The sequence below is a fragment of the Urocitellus parryii genome, chromosome 11, assembly GCF_045843805.1.
Source record: "Urocitellus parryii isolate mUroPar1 chromosome 11, mUroPar1.hap1, whole genome shotgun sequence".
NCBI classification, from domain to species: Eukaryota; Metazoa; Chordata; class Mammalia; order Rodentia; family Sciuridae; genus Urocitellus; species Urocitellus parryii.
This window is the reverse complement of record NC_135541.1, coordinates 103,114,908-103,138,854: the sequence shown is the minus strand read 5'-3', so window position 1 is coordinate 103,138,854 and position 23,947 is coordinate 103,114,908. Positions and strand designations below refer to the sequence as shown.

Here is a 23,947-nt window from a genome sequence, read left to right as displayed (position 1 = left end):
TCAAAGTATGAGTGCATAAGCTGTCCAACTAAACAATCCAAGGGTCTCAATGAAACCCAGGGATAAAGTAGCTAGTACAAATCAGCTTCTGTAGTTACCAGATTCTGTAAGTCTTCTGTGAAGACAAAAAAAGGAAAATTCTATTCCAAATTCTCGATGCCATTTAGAACAAAACAAGGAAACCTAAATTGTGCTTCTGATAAGTTGCCAAAGCCTCACACTTGATTAATGGATTGGGGGGGAGGGAGGTTGGGGCTCAAGAGGGCTTGTAGGATTAACTGGACAATGAAAATGTTAAGAGCAGACAACTATCAGGCTCTTCTCAATAATACTGCCTATTCAGTTACTTAAAGTAGTAGTTTGTAACCAATCTATGTGACAAAAAAAAAAAGCAACCATGTTGGCTAATATCTTATCATTCACCCCAAAAAGTGGCATACTTTCTTTTGTTGTTACATATCATAGAACTCTTAACTCTGAAATTTATAAATCAGTTTGTAAATGAGCAACATTTTTGATAGAATAAGTCATCTTACACCATTACATCACATAAAAGGCAAAAGCCAAGGTTAATGGAAATTGTCAAAACTTTACAGGATATAAAGATCACAAATTTCAAACCCATTACCAAAATTTTAACACTTTGGCTCCCATATTAAAAGAATTTTTACAAGTGATAATATCAAGTAGAACAAAAGTTCTGGCTTGGAATTTTGTAAATATGGTAGCTCAGTGGAGGAAGGAAGCTAGCAGAGTGCCTGAACTTCCAACCACAGAAACATACCCAAAATATTAAATGCCCTCACCCTATTAATTACAATGCATTTTTGACCTCTAAAAACCCTCTTACCTGTTTACAAGAGTTTATACAGCTGTTTGCCACTGGAACACCACCTTGCAGAGTATAACCGTGGCATCCTTGGTTGATAATCACCTGTTGCCTAGCAATCATCATCCCGCATGGAGACAGACAGCACTAGGGCTCTTCCATCCGAGGTTAAAATTCTTAACAAGCCCAACAAGCCTGCATTTCAAGGAGGTCTTCGTCTGCAACTAGTTAAGTTTAAAACTGGCAAACAACCATGGTGTCTGAAGCCAATGGTGCAGCATTGCTGGCTTCCTCTTGAACTCCAGCGTTGTCACTGTGCACCGAAGTCTCCTGCTGCAAACAGGGGAGTTGTTCTCCTGTACTGGGAACAGGCTTCCAAAGCTCAAGAGCCCCTCCTGTACAGGATAATGCAGGAACTAAAGGCAAACACTTTCTCCTCCTTAATGATGCCTCCATTTTTTTTCCTCACAATCTGTACTACCAACCGAAGTGACTGGGCCTGAGTGTGCGTTCGTACCTATGAAACCGTCACGGTGCATGCACATCCAAGGCATGTGGAACCACAGGTCAAATAAGGCACAGATACCAAGTAACGGTTCTAATTACAAACGCTATCTCTCAGGAACTCTTCATCCATTCAGAACTAAACCCATCACTGCATAACTCGTAAGAAGCCCCTGGAGACGGAGGAGCTCCTCAAATGTGTCAGGAAAGGCTTTATTAACATCATCATTAACATTTAAAAAGCAAACGGAGCATTTCTCCTTCTTTTGGCAATTTGGTGGAAATGTTAAAAGTGCAAGATAAAGCAATTTCAAACTTTTCTTCAAATTAAAAATGAAACTAAGGCCAAACGTGATGGGTGAACAAAATAAATCAAAACTTAAATTTCAGCAACTCCAGCTCTTCAAACCAGCAAAGCCCCCGACTCGTGCACTGTGGTGAGGCTTAGGGTGCTTGCCCCGGCTTCTTGCGTGCCAGCAAACAGCACCATTCCCTCATCACGTTGAGGACCGAGAAGCAAAGGATCCCCTTCACTGCAAACAAAGGGGGTCACGGTAACACTAGTGATCCTTCAGAATTGACACACCGTGATAGTCAAAATGAAATTGATGGTCTCCCTGCTTCTTGCTCAAGACATACAAGATCTGAGCAGCAGCAAGTACCCCCTCGGCTGCAAACAAAGGGGTCAAGGTTTGCCGTCAATTCACTTCCAAGCAGAAAAACATTTTCCTCAAAAGAAACAATTTATTTAGAATAAAACAAAAGCAGCTCAACTGTGAGCGCACGTTTGAGTGACAGCTACTTTTAAGCTGTGTGAGCCATAAAAAGGGTTTTTCTTTACTTTTCCAGAACTCTTGTGTACACAGCACAAAGCAAAGAGGTCATTTTTTTTTCCACTTAAAACACCGGCATTGGCATCACAATAGCAGATACACAATGTTAAGCTGCCATTTTAGTAAAATGCACAAATACTAAACAGATTAGCTTTCTTCCATCAGAGGCCCATGTAAACTCCACATAAGCCACAACTTCTCTTCAAAAAGGTCCATTAGAGCTTTGAATTCCATATCTTCATCCGCTGTTCACCAGTTTTGCTTGCAGGGGGGAAAAAAAGGTTATTCAGTACAAACGTTTACAATATTAAAAATATATATATTTCCCCTATGCCATTATAGATGAACATAATATTAACAAGACCTTCCTGGATAGGACATCCACCTCAACTTCAAAAAGCACCAATAATACCCACTGGCACAAACCTTGAAATGATTTTACTGTATGAATACACAAATAACAAGTAGAACAATAAGGTAAGTTTTTTTAAAGACTGCAACTGAGGATCATAGGACTGAAAATATCCTTTATCCTCATATAACTGAGCAAAATGTGGCAAAATTTTTCTGAAAAAGCAAGTTTGTAAGCAATTTATAATCAATCAACATCTCCTAAATATAACTTTAAAAACGAAGTTATAAAAAGGTGGAGTTTAGTCAAACTTTTACCCCCTCTACTTTCATTTTGTAATTTATATGGAGCATTATTATCAAAAGGGGTCAAAATACAAAGCCCATTAAAAATCCACCTTCATCTATGTTACCAAAAACAGCAGCTGATATTTTCTGTTAAGAAAACACTCATACAATTGCTAACAATCAAACAACACATCAGGACTCTTGTTTTTCAACTCTGTTTAAATCATACACATAAAAACTCTTCATTAAGCTTAACATTTTACTGTGGTTACCTGAAATCATTTTCTCTTTAGGAACATAACTGAAACCAGAATATTATCAGGGTCAGCTCCATTTCTCTTCTTGTTTTCATTCCTAACTCCTATCTCAAAATCAGACTCTGGGACAGAAACAGGAAAAAAAAAAAAATCCAGAAATTCTCTCAAAAAAAATTTTTTTCACATAAAAGGTCATTAAGGCCCTCTTCTCAAGAGGCTTTCCTTTTCCACAAATGTTTTGGTTAATGGTTCCTATATGAACCCAAACTTCAGTTCAGTACTATTCCTGCAAAATGAGCAATTTCACTGTGTAAAAAACTGGACTTAAATTTTTCAAAAAAGTAATGTGATAATATCAGTGAACACCTGCTCATAAAATAGTTTTTAAATAAACCTGGAAATGTCTGACTCTGAAAAACCTGACCTATACTGTTGTACATCAAATGATTCATGGGAGTCAAGAAGGGAGTATATTACCTTCGACATGACAAAAGCTTATATCAGCCACAGGATGAACATTTTAAGATGCAATTTGTAAAGGAAAACTCTATCTACTCTCAGTGGATGAGAGTCAACGTACACATCTTACACCAGAAATTTAAGTTTTCCTGTGAAAAAATATTTACAGGAGGAATCCCAGTTACAATCACAAAACAATATCAATTAACTATTTGCTAGAAGTTGAGCAACAGCTCTAATTTTGAAATTGTGATCTTAAGTCTTATTAAATTATCTTATTTTCACCAGTAATATTTAGTAAATAATTAAATAATATATGTAAGAAATTTTCTTTCCATTCATTTTAACTGAGTTCCTGAAAAATAATTTACATTGAAGTAATTAAAGAAAAAAAGACTTAAAAAAATTTGGTGTTACAAAGAACATCCAATGTCGGGATTTTGAAATTCTGACTAATAAGAATTAGAACCAGTTTTGGACTTTTGCTTTCATTCAAATTCTGAAGGTTTAAGTAGATAACTTACAGTTATTATGAACCTGCACAACAGAATGGGCAACACAAATAAGAAATTCATCGGGATGATGGCACTCTATAGGTAAGCACCAAACTAAACATCATTAGCTTTTTATAATACATACATTTAGAAATGGTATCAAGCCAGTTTCAAAAACACTGAAGCACAAATTGGCCAGATCTAACAAAAGCAGCAATGCCAAATAAGGATTCAAACAAACATGGAGCAAAAACCACAGTACTCTTCAATAGGCTATCATACCAAATTAAAAAAAAAAAAAAAAAAGGAAAAGAAAAAGGGAAAAACCACACACATTTTGGCTTGTATTAAAATTAGATGTCATGGACTTCACTCTCTAGAGAGCAAAATCATTTATCCAACTATCTAATCAAAAGATATTCAAAAGTTAATGGTTAGTGAAATTATTTAAACTGGAAAAAATGTATCTGTCTTACAAATTGAACTTTAACCCCATGTACACAGACTCCACACTTGCATTAGCTTCTGAATAAGTGCCTACTCCACTCCAATCACTGCTTTTTAGAATCAAAAGTCATCCAAAGTCTTGGTTGTAGTTTGGGTATTTTCTCTACAGATAAATCAAGGACCTTCATACTCATAGCCTAGTATTTTTCTTCTCTCAAAATGGTTAGTTTTTCCAGTTTAAAAAAAAAAAAAAAAAAAACACCCAAACCTCCAAAAAATTTTTTTTAAAAATTTATAATGCGTAGTGAAAACCAAGAAGGATGACGCAGTAGTAATGAGGCTTTCATGCTGACATGCATTAGACACCTGTCATAATGGAAAATAAAAATTACATGACATTTCCCTGGGTTATTATTGGTGCTATTTCAAAACTGCCAGATTTGATAACAGAAAGAAAACAGTTGGGTTCTGCCAGGCTTTGAATAAGTCACTTTCACAGAATAGAAACATGACCATGATCCAGAAGGTCCTAAAGTTTCTCATCATAATTAAATATCAAGGGCCTTAGCTGACATCCTCAGCACTTAAATCAAGGAAGAAAAACATAGTTACTAATGACCTGAGAAATAAGGGGTGGTAACAGAGGGGTAGATGAGAAAGTTAAAACAAAAAGTCATTCATTACTGTAAAGTTGCACAAGCCCTTGTGAAGAACCCAAAGTCATATCATCCTTAGCTTTGGAAACAGAAAAAAGAACAACAACAATAACAAAAACAAAAAAACCCATACAAATGGGCTAAATTATATTAATTATAGGTGTCTGGACAAATTTTAAAAAAGGGCTTTCCTATACTGACATTTCAAATTTCTGTGGCTACAGAGTGGTGAAAATATTAAGCATAAAATTTCAAAAATATTCAAAACATTTTCAATAATGTAATATCACCACTACTGTTTGACTATAAAAACAAAAAAATACAAGCAAAATTTCTAAAAAGCACATTGACAGCATATTACAATGACTTTCAAAAAAAATTCTGCAACCTAGTTGATTAATGCCCAATGAAACAAAAGATGACTTATGAGCCTGCAGACCACTCTTCTTTCTATTATTTAAACCAGAAATTTAAATGGATTCAAAAACAAAAACTCATCTTTGATGAAAAACACTGAGTTTTCAAATATACACAATTAAATTAGAACTGTACCTGCTATACCTCTCTGAAAAAGTCAGTAAAAACACCACCATACACCTATAACTGACCAAAGAAATCTGATTTTTAAAAGCACCTACTCAATTCTTGCATACTAGTGTAAGCATAAGACATAAATGGTTTGTAACATAGTCCTCAATTTTTACTGAACAATTACAGCTACAAACCAAAAGTGCAATAAGGGATACAAAACTCAAGAACTAATGATAAAAATGCATGTTACAGCAAACTCTCCGGGAATAAACTGTATTTTAGTAGAAACACTCAAATACCTGATTAAAATAATTATACTGCTAAGCAATTTACCAGCATAAGCTTTTGAGATCCCTGATCAAATCTGTCACACATATAACATTTATGGAATTATTTATCTACACATCAATCAAGCCACTTTTCGGTGTATTTTTCTATCTGTAAATGTCAGTGGGTTCTTTTCTCCAAATTCTGATTTCTCAAAAATTTGGATTTGTAACTTTGAGGAATTTTTTTTAAGATCAAGTTTTAAAAAAATGAAGAAAAAACTGGAAAAAAATTTCTCACAAGGGTAGAAACTCCTAATTAAAGAAAATCCATCTTTTTGCTACTTTCAGGACATCCCTTTCACTTTAAAATAATAGCTAAACTGTCCTGACTTCTATTTTAAAGAAGTTTATAAAAATATATAAAAAAAAAGACAACTAAACAACTAATTAAAAAAAAAATCTGATCTGATGCTGTATCCCATCACACTTCACAAAACAGGAACCATGTCAAAGTAGTAAATACAAGTTATACATGGACTTTAGGACGCACCACGGACAATGATCATGACCAGGTAATCTTCTTCAGATTTGGCCAGTGCCTTGGCAGGGGAATCCAGGAACTGCTGGGAGAACTCACAGGGTGGGAAGGCATGAAGGACCCCGGTGTTTTCCTTGTCTTTGTTGCCTCCCACAGGGAGGCTGATCACCCCAGCTGCCTGCTTTTGCTTTAAATAGGACACAAGGTTCCTAAGTGGCCTCTGAGTAGAGGTGGCAGTGTCCGATGTTGCCGATGAAGAGGAAGACCGGCTATCGGAACTTCCAGGTACAGCCAGAAGAATGGCATAACCATTGGGCCCTGCCACTTTGATGCGACGAGTCACTTCATCCAACTTGGGCTGGTCCAATCGGAGACGCTGAGTAATCTTGAGCTGGGCCACTTTGCCTCCAGTTGAACCCTCCACAAGAAGACTGCTAGCCACTTGGAGGTCACCCTGCAAGAGATGCATGTTGGAAGGAAAGTTGCTGTTCTTGAGTAGAAGCATGCCCTGCCAGGCCAAACAGAGTTTGGGAGAGGCTGCTGCTGCAGGAGCTGTCCCCCCATCCTGTTTCTGGGAAGGGGACTTCAATTTTGATGAAGTATTGGCGGTGCTGGGTGCATTCCCATCAGATCGGTCTTCTTTTTTCAAAGGGCTTTTTCCCTCAGTGGGAGCAGCTGTCCGGTGCTTCCTATCCCGTTCAGCTGATGCAGAGTTTTTACGGTCTCGCTTGTCACCCTGGCTCTTTTCCAAACTACCTCGTCTGTCTCTGATTGGAGAAGGCCTTTCCAAGAGAAGAAGACGGGAAGACCGATCATTGTCACTGTTGTAACGATCCCGGCTACTGCTCAGTTCTGGACTGCGATCAGGAGAAGGAGCACAGTGACGTTTCCGTGGTCTGTCACTCTCAGGAGACCTATCCAGATGTCGGCCTCCACTCTCCTCAGGCAGTCGTCGCTTCCTAGGCTGGTCTCTGCTGCTGGGTATATCTCTATCACCTCTGTCCCGGTCTAAGGACCAGCCATCGCGCCTTCGATCCAAGCTATCCAGTGGCTCATAAGCAGTTACAGCAGTAGCTGCAGTCCGAGTGCTGCGTTCTCGAACTGGGGGTGGAGGTGGCACCCAATCAGAATCAGGATAAAGGTCCCTATCGCGATCTCTGTATAGTAGGGGTGGTGTCCTATCCCGAGCACCCCTCAAAGGGTCAGGTGCTCGATGTCCAAAAGCATCCGTCACCAGTTCATAATGAGTCAAGGGCAGAGGCTGCAGATATTGCTGCTGGTAACGATGTTCTGTGTCTGCAAAGTCTACTCTAAGGCGACGATCTGGGCCACCAAGTGGGAATCCCCGCATATGGGTCCAGGCAGCATGAGCTGCATCCAGGCTTTCATACTGGATATACGCCCAACTATCACCTTTTCGGTAGTCTATAGTGCGTATGGTGCCAAATCGGTCAAATTCTCGTGCCAGGGCAGCAAGAGGCACCCAAGGTCCTAGGCCACCTACCCAGAGGCGGGTAGTGGGTGTAGCTTTACCATAACCAATTTTGATAGGATTCCGAATTATAATTTTGCCAGACATTGCTACCTTGGCCCGATGAGACATGTCTAGGTTCTCAAATTTGAGAAAGCCATAAGTACTGGTCTGGCCACGAGAAGGTCTCTTGATGTCTACTTCTGTAATGACTCCAAAGCGATCAAAAGCCCTTCTTAGATCACTCTCTGTCACAGTAATGTCTAGGTTGCCCAAGAAAAGCGTCCTGTTAGCACGCTGATCATCCTCGGGTGAAATCTCATCCACTTCTCGAAAAGGAGCAGCACCTGCTCCAGCTCCCACCCTTGGCTCAAGGCTGTATGCTGGGCGCACTCTCTCATAGAACGGGTAGTCTCGTTCTCTCTCCAGCTCTCGGGGTAATGGTGGAGGAGGTGGAGGGGGCAGGCGGCCAAGCGCCAACTGCTGCAACCGGTAGTCTCTGTATCCCAAGGCAGCGCCACCTGGGGAAAGTGATCTCTGGCCTCCACCTCCTCCTCCAGGGGGGTGCCGGTGACCTCCTACAGAGGCACCGACCACGCTGGCTGACGGAGGATAAGAATCTTTGTCTAAAGGGGAGCGGCTGCGGCGCCGACTGACATATACAGCTTCTATCTTCAGAGGCCGGTCATAGAGCACCAGGCGGCCTCTGGCATGCTTGGCCGCCCGCGCGTCCTCTGGCCGCCGGAAGTTCACAAAGGCTACCCGCTCATCCCCGCTGCCAGAACCTGAGAGATGACTGATTTTGACACTTACATCCCCAAAGCGCTTAAACTCATGAAATAGTCCGTCCTCCACCGCTTCGTCACTCAGCTGGGACCCCAACTCGCTTATCTTCAGGGTCTTGTACTCCCCGCCGTCCCCTCCGCCAGGAGCTGAGGAGGCGGCACCAGAAGAACGTGACTCCCCGCCTCCACCCCGGGAGCTGCTGCGCGACTCGCCCCCGCCCGAGGAATTTTTGGTGCTAGGGGAGCTGTAACTATGCATGCGGCTACTGGAGCTGCCCCCACCAGTGTCATACTCGCGGCTGCCACCTCGGCTGCTGGACTTGTCCAGATGAAGGCTCCGCCGCGACCCGCCGCCGCCGTCGGTCTTGCCGCTGCTGCTCCCGTTGCTGCCGCCAGAGCCCCCTAACTTCTTACTTCGCTCCCCGCGGGAAGTCGAGTCCTCACCACCACGAGAGCGTTTGGGTTTGACTGGCGAGCGCTCTTTTCCTTTCATTGTTGCGGGTAGTCGGAGGTCGCCTCCGCGGAGCTGATTAACCCGCCACCCCGCGCTCGTTTCACACAGCGGAACCGCACGCCGCCATCTTGGACTCCGCCGCGGCAAAGGATCCCGCCCCGCGGATCTCATTGGTCAATTAGCTCTCTCTTCGACAGTCTCATTGGGAAAATTGTTTGTCTGTCTTTATATCTCCCCGCGCTCCGGGAAGGCGCCCGCCCAGCCACTTTTATTGGGTTCCCAACGCCCTAGTCCGGGTACCTCATTGGTTGTATTCGTTGTCTATCTTAACGGTTCCTCGCGCCAGGCTGTAGCCCCGCCCCTCGTACTCTATGGTCACCTGACCCAAACTCTGGAAGCGTTGATTGGACAAAAAGTCTGCCCTGTAACGGTACTTCTTGCCGCGGTGAAACCAGCGATCCCACCTCCTCATCTCTTTCATTGGTTTATAACGCTGTCCTTAAACCCACTATTTGGGAAGTCGGGTCATCAGTTCTGGGTTTTTTTTTTTTTCTTTTTGAGAGCTTGGTATACACCGATCTCGCGATACACAAACAGCGCCCGGTCGCTCGCTCGCGCTCTCGACCCCTTTCTTCCAACTTCTCAGGCGGCTGAAAGAAATTTAAATCTGATTGGGTATTGATGAGGAAGCTGATAGGCTGAAATAACTGTCGATCACTCGCCTAAACTGAGGAGGCCGACTGAAGGTGAAAGACTAGAACACGCACTTGCTGTGCGACGTCACTTAAGTGTCGCGAGATGGTGACTGTACGCCAGGCCCGCCTCCCCGCGCTTTCGACGTTCTCTCAAACATTTTTCAGTCCTCCTGCGGCACACGAGGCAGTACTTTGGCCCTTGGGGCCAGAAACTTACGGGCTCCCCACTGGCCTACTTGTGCAGGACAAGGGGCTGGGTTAACGCTCGGGTATTGGGGCTCTCGACTTCTCAGGAAGCTGTCCTGGGGAGTGCAGCGGACACCATCTTAGTCCCTCTAGCTTCTGCGTGAACACCCTGAAAAAGCCCCACCCCCGTAAGAAAGCGCCGCCCGCGGTCTCTAGCCCGCCGGGCAGGCCTCGCTGAAGTTCAGGGTCAGAACCGCGGCTCACACTGGCGCCCTGGGCCGTACTGAAAAGCGGGATCCCGAGAGTTGGGAAGGAGCGCCTTCAAGACGCAACCCTGGCGAGCGGGTCCGACTCTTCTGGGCGCTCCCAGTTCCCGCCCAGGTGCCCGGGGTAACGAGGGGTGGCCGCCGCTCCCCCCCTTGCGGCCAGCGGGCGTGTCGGAAACTCGAGGGCCACGCAGTCGCATCTGGGAGGCCTGTTCTATGCGAATCCGCGTGGCATTTGTATTCTGTAAAAGAGCAATGCAATGTGATACAGCTGTGTTTGTTTTTACTATGTAATGCTTCTCCCCACAAAATAAATAAAATGTATGGTCCATGCAGATAAGTCACTTTTTCTGTGGCTTCTTGGTCTCAGCACATTGGTTATTCTATATTAGAATCCCGAAGCACAACCGCATTGCTGCCTCTAGATCCACCTCCTTTGACTCATGTAGTTGTCATCCACTTCAAAACTCAACTTTTATTCTTTCCTTAGACTTTTTCTGTTAGAAAAGCACCTGTGCAAGGTACTGGCTGTGCAACCTGTGGCGCTACCGCTCACGGTCTGAAGGGAAATTGTAGGCTCTCCTTTATATCTTCCCAATATGTGCCTGGCAGTGGTGGGGAGAGTTCTTGTACTCATTACCACATCTTACAAGATCTGATCTGTAGTAGAGGATGCAAGGTATTTTTATTCATGACATTTTTCCAGGTAATATTTTCTCCAAACCTGGAAATTTATAAGGTCCGGAACTGTACCCTGATTAGCCTGCTGAACCATCCCCCCACCTTTTATCTGTTGATTACATCAGAAGAAACTTGAAAGGAACTTAATATGAAAAGAAGAAATTCACAATATTGTAATGTGTAGACATTCATTGCATTAAATCTACTAAAATAAAACAAGTCATAGAATAATGTGTATAATTTGCTACCAATTGTGGTTTTAAGAAAATTGCATATGCATTACATGTATGAATCTATGCATGTTTTTAAATATTTTGTTAGAAATTTCCTTTAGTACATGGGAAGTGTTACTAGGATTGCCCTTAGGAGGAGGGCTGAGCATCTGGAGTGGAGGAGAGAATTTCTTTGTATGCATCATTAACAACTCTTATACCATGTATGTGCTAATGCTTTTTGAATTTTAAACATAGCAATTATTTTTAGCATCCTTAAACTGTTTTATGGAAAAAGTTTAAAAATACAAAAGTGGAATACTAAATATAAAAAACTCCCATGTACCTAATACCCAGTTTCAACTATTATCAGATCATGTCAATCCTGTTTTATCTGCATTCCTCTTCCCACTCTCTCCTGCTGCATTGTTTTGTTCCAGGCCTATCTGGTACATTCCTGTCTCAGGCAATCAGACATTTCTCCAAGGAGTTCTGTTTCCTTTTAGTGGAAAATGATATTGAAAGATAAAGATCTGGACAATAGGAGATAAAACACCATTTGTAAAAACACACTTTACAAAAGGGAGTTTGATCCATTTCAAGGTTATGTGAACACTGTACATGTTATTACATGGAGTAAATAATCAGATAAAGGCTTAACTTCAATTTATTTCTTTCACTGCCCTGACCCTACCACCAATTCAGATAAACCAGGCTGTAGAGTAACTATTTGGGGCCTAAACTGACCTGCATAGGTGATCACAGATCATAAGAAAAGATTAAGAGCAAATCAGCATAGTTTCCCAAATCTCATGACAATGGCTTGAGGAAGGACAAGAATTGAGAAAGAGAATTCTGGGAATCAAACAGGCATCAGTATGTGTAGCACTCCAAGCTTCTGTGGCTTGTCACTTGGGAACACTAGTAGCTTCCCTATTACCCACAGCTGGCAGCAGTAAGAAATCTTGCGTAAAGGAACTGGCAGTCTATCTGGAAGACCAGTAAGGTTTTGTTTTTGTACAGGACATGACCAGTAAGGGCCAAAATATAGCCTGTGACCATGTGTGTGCATGTGTGTCCATGACAGGGCAGAATAATGACATATATTTGATACATGCTGTTGTTAAAATAAGTTATTTGTTTTCTTTTGTGTTATTAGGCTTTAGCAACCTGTATTTACACATGTGCTGTGAAGAGGGTTGAGAGAAGATAACATGGTTTAGAAGTCCCTGACTTTGAAATCTCCTTTGGTGTTGGTAATGGAGTTGTTGAGGTGTACCGTAAGTTTTCATCTTGTCTCTTTGTAATCAGTGACCAGGTTTGTGAGAACATTTGACCTGGATGAGGAGAATCTTTCAGTAATTTTGAAAATATTTAAGTTGCCAACAGATTCTCCAAGCATCATAGCAGTATATTGATCTATCTATTCCTTTCACTGCCCTGACCCTACCACCAAAAGAAAAAAAAATGGTGTTGAGGAAAAGCCGCCATAACCCATTTTGATACCAGTGTTGGCCCTTTGGATCTGTATGACTCAAAGGCCCTAAGGATGCAGCCCAATAGTCACAACTTTCTTTTTTCTATGAAGTATTTTTTTCATTTCTTTAAAATCAATTTTAGATTTAAAAGAAAAAAGTAAATGTGCACATAAAGGAAACATCTCAATTTAAAAATATGAGTTTGTTTTCAACCAAATATTCTCTTTCCACCCTTATTCTTCTTAGTTTTTATTGTTTGCATAGCCTCAATATACACACAGATAATTACGATTGCAGTTTGAAATTTATCTTTGGAGCTGAGAGCTGTTTGATTTCCTGGTAGATGCAAAAATGGCCAAGTTGGGAACTGAATATTTTTTTCCACCCATGATAGTAGATTAAAATTTTCTGTTTCCTCTCTCTTCATAAAATGAATGTTCTCTTGATAGTGAGTTTTGTTTTGTTTGTCCTGAAGAGAAAGTATATATTTTATTTATTGGCATTTATTTGATTCCTAAAATAACAATCATTTAGAGACCCAGTTTGCATGATAAAATGGCTTGCTTACTTGTGGTTTATATAGTTTTTTAAAAGCATCTTTATTAAGATATAATTTATATGTCAGAAAGTTCACCCCTTTAAAGTATACAATTCAGTGATTTTTAATACACTTACAGACTGTGCATGTGTTCCTTTAGAATTATTATAGAAAGCACTGTGCTATAACTTTTTCATGACTAAGTCCTAATATAATTGTCTCATTCATTTCTTTAAACATCTTATAGGATAGTGATGAAGAATATAGACTCTAGAACCAGCCAGCCTAAATTAAATCCCAGTCTGCTATGGGCCTCAGAAGAGTTACTAATAATTTCTCTAGGCTTTGTTTTTCTCATCTATAAATGGGAGTAATTATAAAATCTCCTTACTGGAAGGATTAAATGGGTCAAAACATATAAAGAGCTTAAAAACTTCTTGGCACATGGTAAACATTATATAAGTTTGGCTATTGCTAATAGGTTTTCTTTCTGAACCTAGGTCCCTAGAATTGGATTAATCATAATCCTTAGTTCATGACATATAATCAAAAATAGCCCATCATGGGCCTTTAAATTTTCATAATTTATTGATAATGTAATGAATACTCATGAACCCAGCACTAAACCTGGCAACCAAAGAAATAGAAAATTGGCAATATTTTACATGTACTTATATGTTCCTCCTCTATCCTATAGCAATTTGTTCCTCCTCTATCCTATAGCAATATGTTCCTTTTATATCCTATAGCAATTTAGCAATCCTTGCTTTTTTAAAAAAGAATTTAGCCAGGCACAGTGGCACACACCTATAATCCCAGCAACTCAAGAGGATCACAGTTTCAAAGCCAGCCTCAGCAACTTAGTGAGGATCTAATCAACTTATTAGCAAGACCCTGTTTCAAAATAATAAAAAGGACTAAGGACATAGCTCAGAGATAAAAGCAACCTGGGTTCAATATGCAATACCAAAAAAATATATGTTTTTAAGGAATTTTAAAGAATATATACATGTGTGTGTGCACACACAAGCTCCTTAAAATATATTCTTTTAGTTTTGCTTATATTTGAATTTAAGCAAACATATTTGCTTATACTACATACAATCTGAGACGCGCATTCATTGTGTCAGTATGATTTTTCCATGTTATTACATATAGCCATAGTTTATTTCTGTTGCTGTAAAATATTCTACTATGTTGAACATGCCATTCTTCTTTTGATGAGCATGTGGATAATATCCAGTTTTCATATTATTATGATCAGTGGTACTATGAAGATTCTTAACTCTCTCTCCTGAGGCATGTATGCAAAAATTTCTCTAGGATGGGCTGGGGAGGTGGAGGGTAAGGTATACATACCAATGGAATTATTGGATTAAAGGGCATATTAATGTTCAATTTCACAAATAATGTCACACTGTTTTCTTTTTTTTCACAGTTTTCTAAAAGTTTTTTTTTTTTTTTTTTTTTTTTTTTTTTTGCAATTTACAGTCTCACTAGCAATAAAAGGAAATCTTATTTGCCAAAGTCTGGCTGGGCACAAAATAACGGAGCCACCACAAAGCCTTGTAGGTTCAAACAGCAACTCTTTATTCTTGAAGTCTCACCGGCACTCTACACCCACTTCCCGGGTCCGAACTCCAGTTCTCTCAGCACCCCGCAAGAACTCAAGGAGAACTCCAAAGTAGCGGCACCCGAGGCAGTAGGATCTGCCCTAATCCCCAAGCCGCCCTAATTCCAGAGCAGGGTCATCTTTCAACCATTCCTTCTGGCAAAAATGCCAGGCATCATTCTGACTAAACTGTGGCTCTCAACACTTATTGATCCATGTAACTGAAATTTTATAACTTATTTTAACCAAGAAAATGGGTATAAAATAGTATCTCTCTGTGATTTTGATATTTTGTTTCCCTGATTACTAGTGAATTTCTTCATTAAGTGGGTAGACATGTATGTTTCTTACTCTGTAAAATATCTATTCAGGTCTTTTGCTTATCTGTTGATTTTTCTTTCTTACATGTACAGGAGTTTTCATATATTCCTGATTCTAATCCTTTCTAAGGTACATGTGAGTCAATATCTTTTTCTAGTTTGTGGCTTAACTTTTAATTTAAACTCACATTCGATCAACAGAAATTCTTGATTTAAGTATGATTGAATTTATTAACTTCTAATAGTTAGCATCTTTTATATCTTGTTTAAAAAATTCTCATCATTTTTCCAATCCTGTTACCAGTATTTGCTTATATTATAAATGTTATAATCAATTCATTAAGTTCTATGAAAAACTATCTGTGTTTGGGATTTCATTAAGTCTATGAATTAATTTAGAAAATGATGACATATTTATGAAATTAAGTCTTCCTTTCAGTGAACAGAGATTTCCTTTCATTCAACTAGGTCCTACTTACTTCAATACTTTTTTAAAATTTATGAGTACTTTTGCACATCTTTCATTATGGCTTGTTGCTATTATTTATAATGCCATTTCTTTAAAGTTATGCTATTTGTCTATTGTCAGTGTTTTGAAATTCAACTTCTTGCTTAATTTTCCTATTATTTAGATTGATTTAATGAATAGATTCCTTCTAGTTTTCTGTGTAGACAACAATGTAGGCTATACATTAAGAGTATTTCTTCCTTTCTAATCATTATTAGTTTTCTGGTCTTATTATGCTAACTAGGCAATTGCCTCAGCATTAAAGAGTGATAGTGAACTTCTATATAAATCCTGATTTTAAACAGAATGATTTTAATGTTTCTTCATTTAGGCTGATGTCTATTACATGTTTTGTCTACTTTTAAAATTATCCTTACATTTAAGGAAATTCCATTTGTTCCTGATTTACTGGAAACTTTTTAATCATAAATGGAAATTGAATTTCTTCCAAAGTAATGGAGACCAAAGATACATGTCAATAACACAAATACATTATGCTATATTATATCCTAGAAGAGGAAAGAAGATGTAAAGGACAATACTAAGACAATGAATGAAATTGGAATAGATATTGTGAACTGGTTAATATTAATATATCAATTATACTTCCTGATTTTGATTACTGCTCTGGTTATTAAGAGAACTGCCTTTGATCTCAGAAACACATGCTGGAATATTTAAGGAGGCAGAGATGTCTTCATCATACTCTAAATCAGTAAGTTTTCTACTCAGAAAATTTTCAGGGAACAAATCATCTCCTGTTTAGTTGCTCTGCAATCCCTATGCTGTCTTGTGACCCACTGTGGCTTCTCAAGTGCCAGCCTGGAAAGCACTGCAGTCAGCCAAAAGGGAAGTAAAGAGGAGCAACAGCATGCCCTCTTCCTTGTAAGACACCACCTAGAAGTAACAAACTAAAGTTTCATTTATATCTGAAACAAGGATGTCTGGCCACACTTTGATGCAAGACCAACTAAGAAATTTATTCTTTATTTTAGCCCAGTTGAAAATCATAAGTCTCATTTATAAGGAAAAGAGGGAAAGCAGACTTTGGGCCAACCAGCAGTCTCTTCCACATCTACCTACTGAGCAAAAATTACACCATGTAATAGCATGTAAAGGTCATGGTGTGTAATAGGACTCTGTTTACGTTATTTAATTTGATCCCAATATAAATATGTGATATGTGAATTAGGGCAAGTGTGATTATTTGTTTTGTTTTGAGATTCAGTCTTCTTATGTTACCTAGGCTGGTCTTGAGCCCTGGGCTCTAGAAATCATGCCTCAGCCTCCTGAGTGTTATGATTATAGGCATGTGCCATCACGCCCAGTTCAAATAGTATTATCTTAAGTGCAGATTAGGAAACTAAGATTCAGAGTGGCTAAGAATAGTTTTGTTTGTTGGTGGCACTTGTTTGTTTTGTTTTTAAAGAGGGAGACAGTAGAGTCCAAGGGAAAGGAGCAGAAACATCATTTGGAGTGCTAGATTCTCTAGACAGAATCTACCCTTATGAAGCCCAATAATTCTGTGTTCTATAACTTTTCTAGTTGGGTATGTAAATCTGTAAGGCATGGGACTCTACTTGGGTCCACTGATGGTCACCATGGGACACTTGCCACCATATCCTATATGAACCAATTTGTTGGAAATGACATGGCTCTTCGTAGCAACTTCTTCCCACAAGTAGAAATGTGAACAAATAAATCTTATTACATGATCCACTTACCAATAGATAATAAAATAAAGCCAGCCATTACTGAACACATACTATAAGCCAGGCACTCTGTTAAAACGTTAGCTTACTTCACCCTCACAACCACCTCAGGAGACAGGTAGACTTTCGATAGTCCCCCTTTTTTCAGATATAGAAGCTGTGACTTAGAGATCCAATATATTTTACAAATATTTACAAAGAAGAATATGTACACCCTAGAGGCTCCCCCCCCCATTTTGTACAAAGCATTTAAGTTGTCCTTACGTATTATGGGTGACACTGCTGGTTGCTAACCAATACCCATTCTCCCCTTCTCTGTTGTGAAGAGCGATATTATTGTACTGGAAAATTTGATAACAAGTGGTATAGACAACTCCATAAGTCACTGAAATAATGGGGAAATATATAGCAACTATTAGTATTTGCCTGTTTTAAGAATGGTGCGTTAGCCTTGGTAGCTATGACAAACACAAGAAAGTATCTCATGGATTATAGGCAGTTTAGAGGTCAAAATAAGGTATCTTGAAAATGAGAGGGGGGGCTGGGGATGTGGCTCAAGCAGTAGCACGCTCGCCTGGCATGCGTGTGGCCCGGGTTCGATCCTCAGCACCACATACAAACAAAGATGTTGTGTCCGCCGATAACTAACTAACTAAATAAATAAATATTTAAAAAAAAAGAAAATGAGAGGGATTCAGGGATGCTCACAGTTATGGTTATTTTCAGTACTGGGGATTGAACCCCACGGGGGCTCCACCACTGATCTATAACTCACCCCTTTTTATTTTTTATTTTGAGACAGAGTCTTGCCAAATGCCCCAGGCTTGCCTCGAACTTGAGATTCCAGCTACTTGAGAGGCATCAGTCTCTCCCTTGAACTCCTCCCGAATAGCTGGAATTATAGGTGTGCACTGCTGTGCTGGGAAGCATATTAAATTATTGGACAAAATTTCTAAAGTCACAGGCATAAAAGCTTGTTGTGCTGCTCCTTCCTGCATATTAGGCAAAATTCTCTTGCCGTTTTCCTATTTCAATTTAAAGAGCTCCTGACATGAATTCTGTCCCATAAATGCAATTGCCTTCCAGGGTTTCACAAACTAACTGTGAACCCACAACTAGCCACAAGAGACCACTTTGGGGAAAGCTAGCCTCTCAAAACAGCTGCAAATCAAGCACACACCCCAAATGATTAGGGGGGGCTAAGGCAGGACAATTTTGAGGGCAGTATTGGCAACTTGACAAGATCCTGTCTCAAAAATAAAAATAAAAAGGGGTGATGATATAGCTCAGCGGTAGAGGCTTTACTAGCATGTGTGAAGGCCCAATTACACTAATTTTTAGGATCTCAGGGATTATTCTTTCATCCTGTCCTCCAAGCCATTGAGGTCTTTAGAGTTTAAACATTTCACAACTCATTCCTAACACTTGCTCACATTCTTATTATTTATATACTCTCTTATTTTCTTACAAAAGCTTCAATTTACAAAGAGGTTAAGTGCCAGGCTATGTATACACGATAATAAATTTAGGGCCAGCATCCTTTACAAAATATTGCTTGGAACTTAATCGAAATTTTACACTATGGGTTCTAGAACTCACATAATTCCCTTAAATGCCTCATCTATGCTGAAGTTTCCTCTAACTAACTAAACATTTACATTTGACTTAACGTTTACAGTTTTGTATTATAACTACTCACTAACTTTAAATATACCTGTTCCTTCCCCCATCCAAGCAAATGCTGAGTAGGGATCATGTCATGTGATTTTCTTCCTGTATTTTCACTATAATGGGCCTAATAAAGAGTATTTACTTGATTGATTAAAGGCACTCACAATTTTGAAAAATGTTGTGGAAATACTATTTATAGTCATGTTATGTAAACACAAACATTTCCAAGTCATGTTATGTAAACACAAACATTTCCAGGAATACACTCGTTTTCCTATTTGATGACTTGCTGCTGTTTTTCTTTCTTTTTTTCCTTCCATGATACTGGGGATTGACCTCAGGAGTGCTTTACCACTGAGCTATCTCCTTAGCTCTTTTTATTTTTAAAAAATATTTTTAATATTTATTTTTTGGTTGTAGTTGGATACAATATCTTTAATTAATTTATTTGTTTTTATGAGGTACTGAGGATCGAACCCAGGGCCTTGCCCGTGCTCTACCGCTGAGTCACAACCCCAACCCGTCTTTTTATTTTTTTTAATTTTGAGACAGGGTTTTGCTAAGTTGCTGCGACTGGCTTGGAACTTGTGATCCTCCTGCCTCAGCCTCCCAAATTGCTGAGATTACAGGTGGGTGTCTCTGTGCCTGGCTAAAGTGAGTTACTTTCGTTTGAGATGTTTTTGGATATATAGAAGGGATTCTTGTGTCCAGTTGAGGTTGATGATAACTTCTATGATCCCTCCCAGCTTTGAAATTTCCAGATAAAGAATACAAACTTGGAGTCAGGCAGGGTAAAGGACAGCCCTAAAGAGCCTGGTTACAGGTAGGTGTTAGGCTGGAGAGAAAGTTCTGTGGCTTTCTTTGAATCCAATGAGAGGAGCATGTAGGACAAATGTTTCTAAAGGATGCTTTGTTACAATGAACTGAGAGTAGACCACCTCTTTCCCCATCTCCACTCTTTCATGTACTGAGGGAGATTTCTAGTGAAATGGTTGGTTTTTAATGAGGTATTGTAGAACCATCTCTGTGTAAGGATGAATTCCTTTTTCTTATTTTAACAGTGAATGTAAACAGCCCAAACTTTTCAATAAAGACATAGATTGGCAGATTGGGTAAAAAAAAAAAAATAATACCGAACATATGTTATCTGCTAGATACTCACCTTACTGACAAAGATACCCACAAACTGAAGGTGAAAGGAAGGGAAAAAACATACCATGCAAATGATACCCATAAAAAAGCAGGGTAGTTATTCTAGTATCAATCAAAGAGGCATTCAAGCCAAAATTATTCAGAAGAGACAAAGAAAGTCACTTCATACTCGTTAAGAGAATCATCCAACAATAAGATATAACAATTGCAAATATTTATGACCCAAACAAAGGTGCATTCATGTACATAAAACAAACTCTACTTGATATTAAGAATGAAATAGACTACAATAATACTGGGTGACTTCAACTCACCTTTCTCACCACTAGACATATCATCCAGACACAAAGATTTTTCAGAACTAAAAAATACCATTAATATCTAGCAGATATCTATAGAACATTTAATTCATCAATGACTGAATTCACTTTCTCAGCAGTGCACCAAATATTTAGATCATATTTCATGTCACAAAGCAGATCTTAACAAATACAATAGAGACAATTTTTTTGCATTCTATGAGATAATAATGCAGTGAAATTAGAAATCAATGACAAAGTAGAAAACAGAAACTTTTCCAATACCTGGAGACTAATTCACTTTTGAATGAAAAATGGATAACAGAAGAAATCAGCAATAGCAATAAAATATTCTTACACCAAATGACACAACATATCAAAATCTCTGGGAGAGTCTGAAGGCAATTCTAAGTGGGAAATTCATAGCATTGAGCTTATACATTAAAATAATAGAAATATGCCAAATAAATAACCTAACATTACACCACAAGACCCTAGAAAAAGAAGAACAAACCAACAGTAAAACTATAGAAGACAAGAAATAATTAAAATCAAAGCCAAAGTCAATGAAATTGAAATTAAAAAAATACAAAGGATCAATGAAACAAAGAGTTTGTTTTTTGAAAGGATACACAAGATTGATAAAACAGAGTGAAGATTAAAATTTTTAAAAATAAATAAATTAGAGATTGGTTTAGTCAGCTTTTTTGCTGCTGTGGCTAAAAGACCTAATCAGAAAAATTGTAGAGGATGAAAAGTTTTAGAAGTTTCAAACCATTGACAGCCTGCTCCATTCCTTGGGTCTCGAGGTGAGGCAGAATATCAAGGCAGAAGAGTGTGGTGGAGAGAAGCTGTTCACATGATGATCCAGACAGCAGAGACAGATAGAGAGAAGAGAGGGAGAAAGACTCCGCTTGCCAGATACAAAATATATACCCCAAAGGCACGTCCCGCAATGACACACTTCTTCCAGCTACATTCTACCTGCCTTCAGTTTTCACTCAGTTAATCCCATTAGGATTTACTGGTTGGACTAAGGCTCTCATAACCCAATCCTTCTCCTCTAAACTGTCTTGCATTGTCTCACACATGAGATTTTGACAGATACTTAACATCTAAATCATAACATTCCACCCTGGCCCCCCAAAGCTCAGATCATCTCACAATGCAAAATACATATAGTCCTCAGTGGCTGTCTACTGACCTCTGTCCCTTTTTTCACCTACATTTGTGTGAACTTTGCTCAAGAATCATTAAAATGACTTTCAGATAAAAAAAATACATATAGTCCATTTCAGAGTTCCCATAGTCTCAATAATTTAAAATTGCCCCAAAGTCCAATTCCAATTCCTCTTCTGAGATTCAGGACAAGCTCTCATGAGCTCCTGTAAAAATCGAAAGCAATTTACAAATATCCAATATATAAAGGAGCAGAATAAACATTTCCAATCAGAAAAATAGGGACATAGAAAGAAGGAATGGGTGGGACCAAAGCAAGACTGAAATCCAACTGGCAAACAAGTCCTGAAGTTCTGTGTCCTGCATCTGGAACACATGGCATCGTGAGGTTCTTTCCAAAGGCTTGTGTAGATCTGCCCCTGTGGCCTTGTTGGTTGCAGCCCAAGTAGCCTTTGGTTGGCTTGTCTCAGCTCAATTCCTGCAGACCTCCTCACCAGATGCTCCATGGTACTGGCATTTCTTAATCTTGGGAGTCTCCACTGCAGCTGTGGCTTTCTTCTCCATGCATCACCCTCTCAGGGGGTGCCTGCAAAGACTCTGACCCTGTTGCACTTTACCTGGCCTTCCAGGCATTCCTTTGAAATCTTGGGAAGCCTCCATGACCCCTCCAGCATCCTGAATTTCTGCAGAACCAGCATCACGTGGTTGAAGCCAAGGTCTGCCACCATCTTGAGCAGTAGCCAAGCCCCCAGAGACCGTGGCTGTGGCAGCCTCTGAATGCCTGGGTAGTTGAGCATGTTGAAAAAACTTCCTAGGCCTCCTTGTACAAGAAGGGTACCCCACTCATCCCTTCTCAGAGAATTTTTACTTTTGCTTTCTTGAGTCTTAGATGCATATGATCTTGCCAGTTCCTGAGATGCCCTCAAGCCATCTTTCTTATTGTCTCTGGGCAAAGTCTGAAGCATTTCTTTAGTGGCAGTAATGTCTTTAACAACTGCAATTTTCTTAGCCCCGGTTTTACTCCCACCTTTCAAGTCCAAGTTTTTCAAATCTTTCTGCTTTGCTTTCTCTTCATGATTTTCACAATAAATTTAGCTAAAAGCCACCAGCAATATCCATACCACAGCCTGCATGCTATACTGCTTAGAAATTACTTTCAACAAGTTAAGAAGTTACATCACTTTTAAAATCAGCCTCACAGAAAGTCTCAGGACACTGGAAAAGTTCAAACAACTTCTCAGCCAGAACATAACACAAATGGCCTCTAGTTCATTTACCAACAGTGTCCTCCTTTGCCTCTAAATTCTCTTGAGCCCTGACGACATCACTGTCAATGATCCTATTGTCATTCTGGTCTTCTGAGCTCTAGAATTGGCCATTAAGCTCTGCTTACAACAATCTAAAACATTTCCAGCTTGCACAGCTAAACATCTCAAAATTTCCCCAAATTTCAAAAAGCTCCCAAAATTTCTGAACCACATTAGTCACAACAATGGCCCCACTTCTTGTTAGCAATTTCTGTTTTAGTCAACTTTCTGTTGCTGTGACTTAAAGGCCTGACCAGAAAAATTATAGAGGAGGAAAAGTTTATTTGAGGGCTCAGTTTCAGAGGTTTCAATCCGTAGATAGCTGGTTCCATTCCTTAGGGCTTGGGGTGAGGCAGAACATCATGACAGAAGAGTGTGGTGGAGGGAAGCAACTCCCATGATGATCAGAAAGCAGAGAGCAAAGATGAATTCTTTTCAGTTTCTCTCCCACCACAGTCCTCCTGGGCCAAGTGACCATCGCCCTGAACTACTTCAACAGCCTCCTGCATGGCTCACCTGGATCCATTCTGGTCCATCTCCCATCTTTCTACTCAGTGGTTTGAATGATCTTCCCCAAACACAAATTAGATGTCTTCCATGGCTGCTCAGATAAAGACAAAATATTCCTACATGACCTATAAGGACTTGTGTGTGGGGCCTCTCCAACCATTCTGACCTCGCATGGCTCCCCATCCTCCCTCTGTCCCATGTATTCACTGCACACTTTCAGGGTAAGTGTGCATCTCCACCCTCATCACCGTGTGAACTGCTACTTATACTGCAAATACTAACTCCAGGTCACCTCCTCAGGGCACGCTCCCCTGGCCAAGCTGAGGCTCCTATTATAGAATACTATTTGTAAGGAAATGAAAGATGGGCTTCTTCACTGTGCCTGTTAGTTACAATTTTACATTTGTTGTGATTATCTATTTATTGTGTTTGATTCATATGTATCTCCCCCTAAG

General features: G+C 39.7%; 1 protein-coding gene across 1 annotated transcript; it reads right to left on the bottom strand.

Annotated features, from left to right (window-relative positions):
- Window positions 1–1,153: 1,153 nt before the first annotated feature.
- On the bottom strand, window positions 1,154–9,396 carry Rbm15 (RNA binding motif protein 15). Its single transcript, XM_026402804.2, has 2 exons — window positions 6,469–9,396; window positions 1,154–2,427 (listed from the first exon to the last, which is right to left on the bottom strand). The coding sequence occupies exons 1-2, from the start codon at window positions 9,335–9,337 to the stop codon at window positions 2,405–2,407; spliced, it is 2,892 nt and encodes a 963-aa protein (XP_026258589.1). The 5' UTR covers window positions 9,338–9,396; the 3' UTR covers window positions 1,154–2,404.
- Between the last annotated feature and the right edge of the window lie 14,551 nt (window positions 9,397–23,947).

Coding starts and splice junctions, on each gene's coding strand:
- Rbm15 (XM_026402804.2), bottom strand. CDS start 9,337: ATGAGATCCGCGGGGCGGGATCCTTTGCCGCGGCGGAGTCCAAGATGG. Junction 2,428..6,468: donor GGTCATGATCATTGTCCGTG/GTGCGTCCTAAA, acceptor CCCCCCTGCAAG/CAAAACTGGTGAACAGCGGA.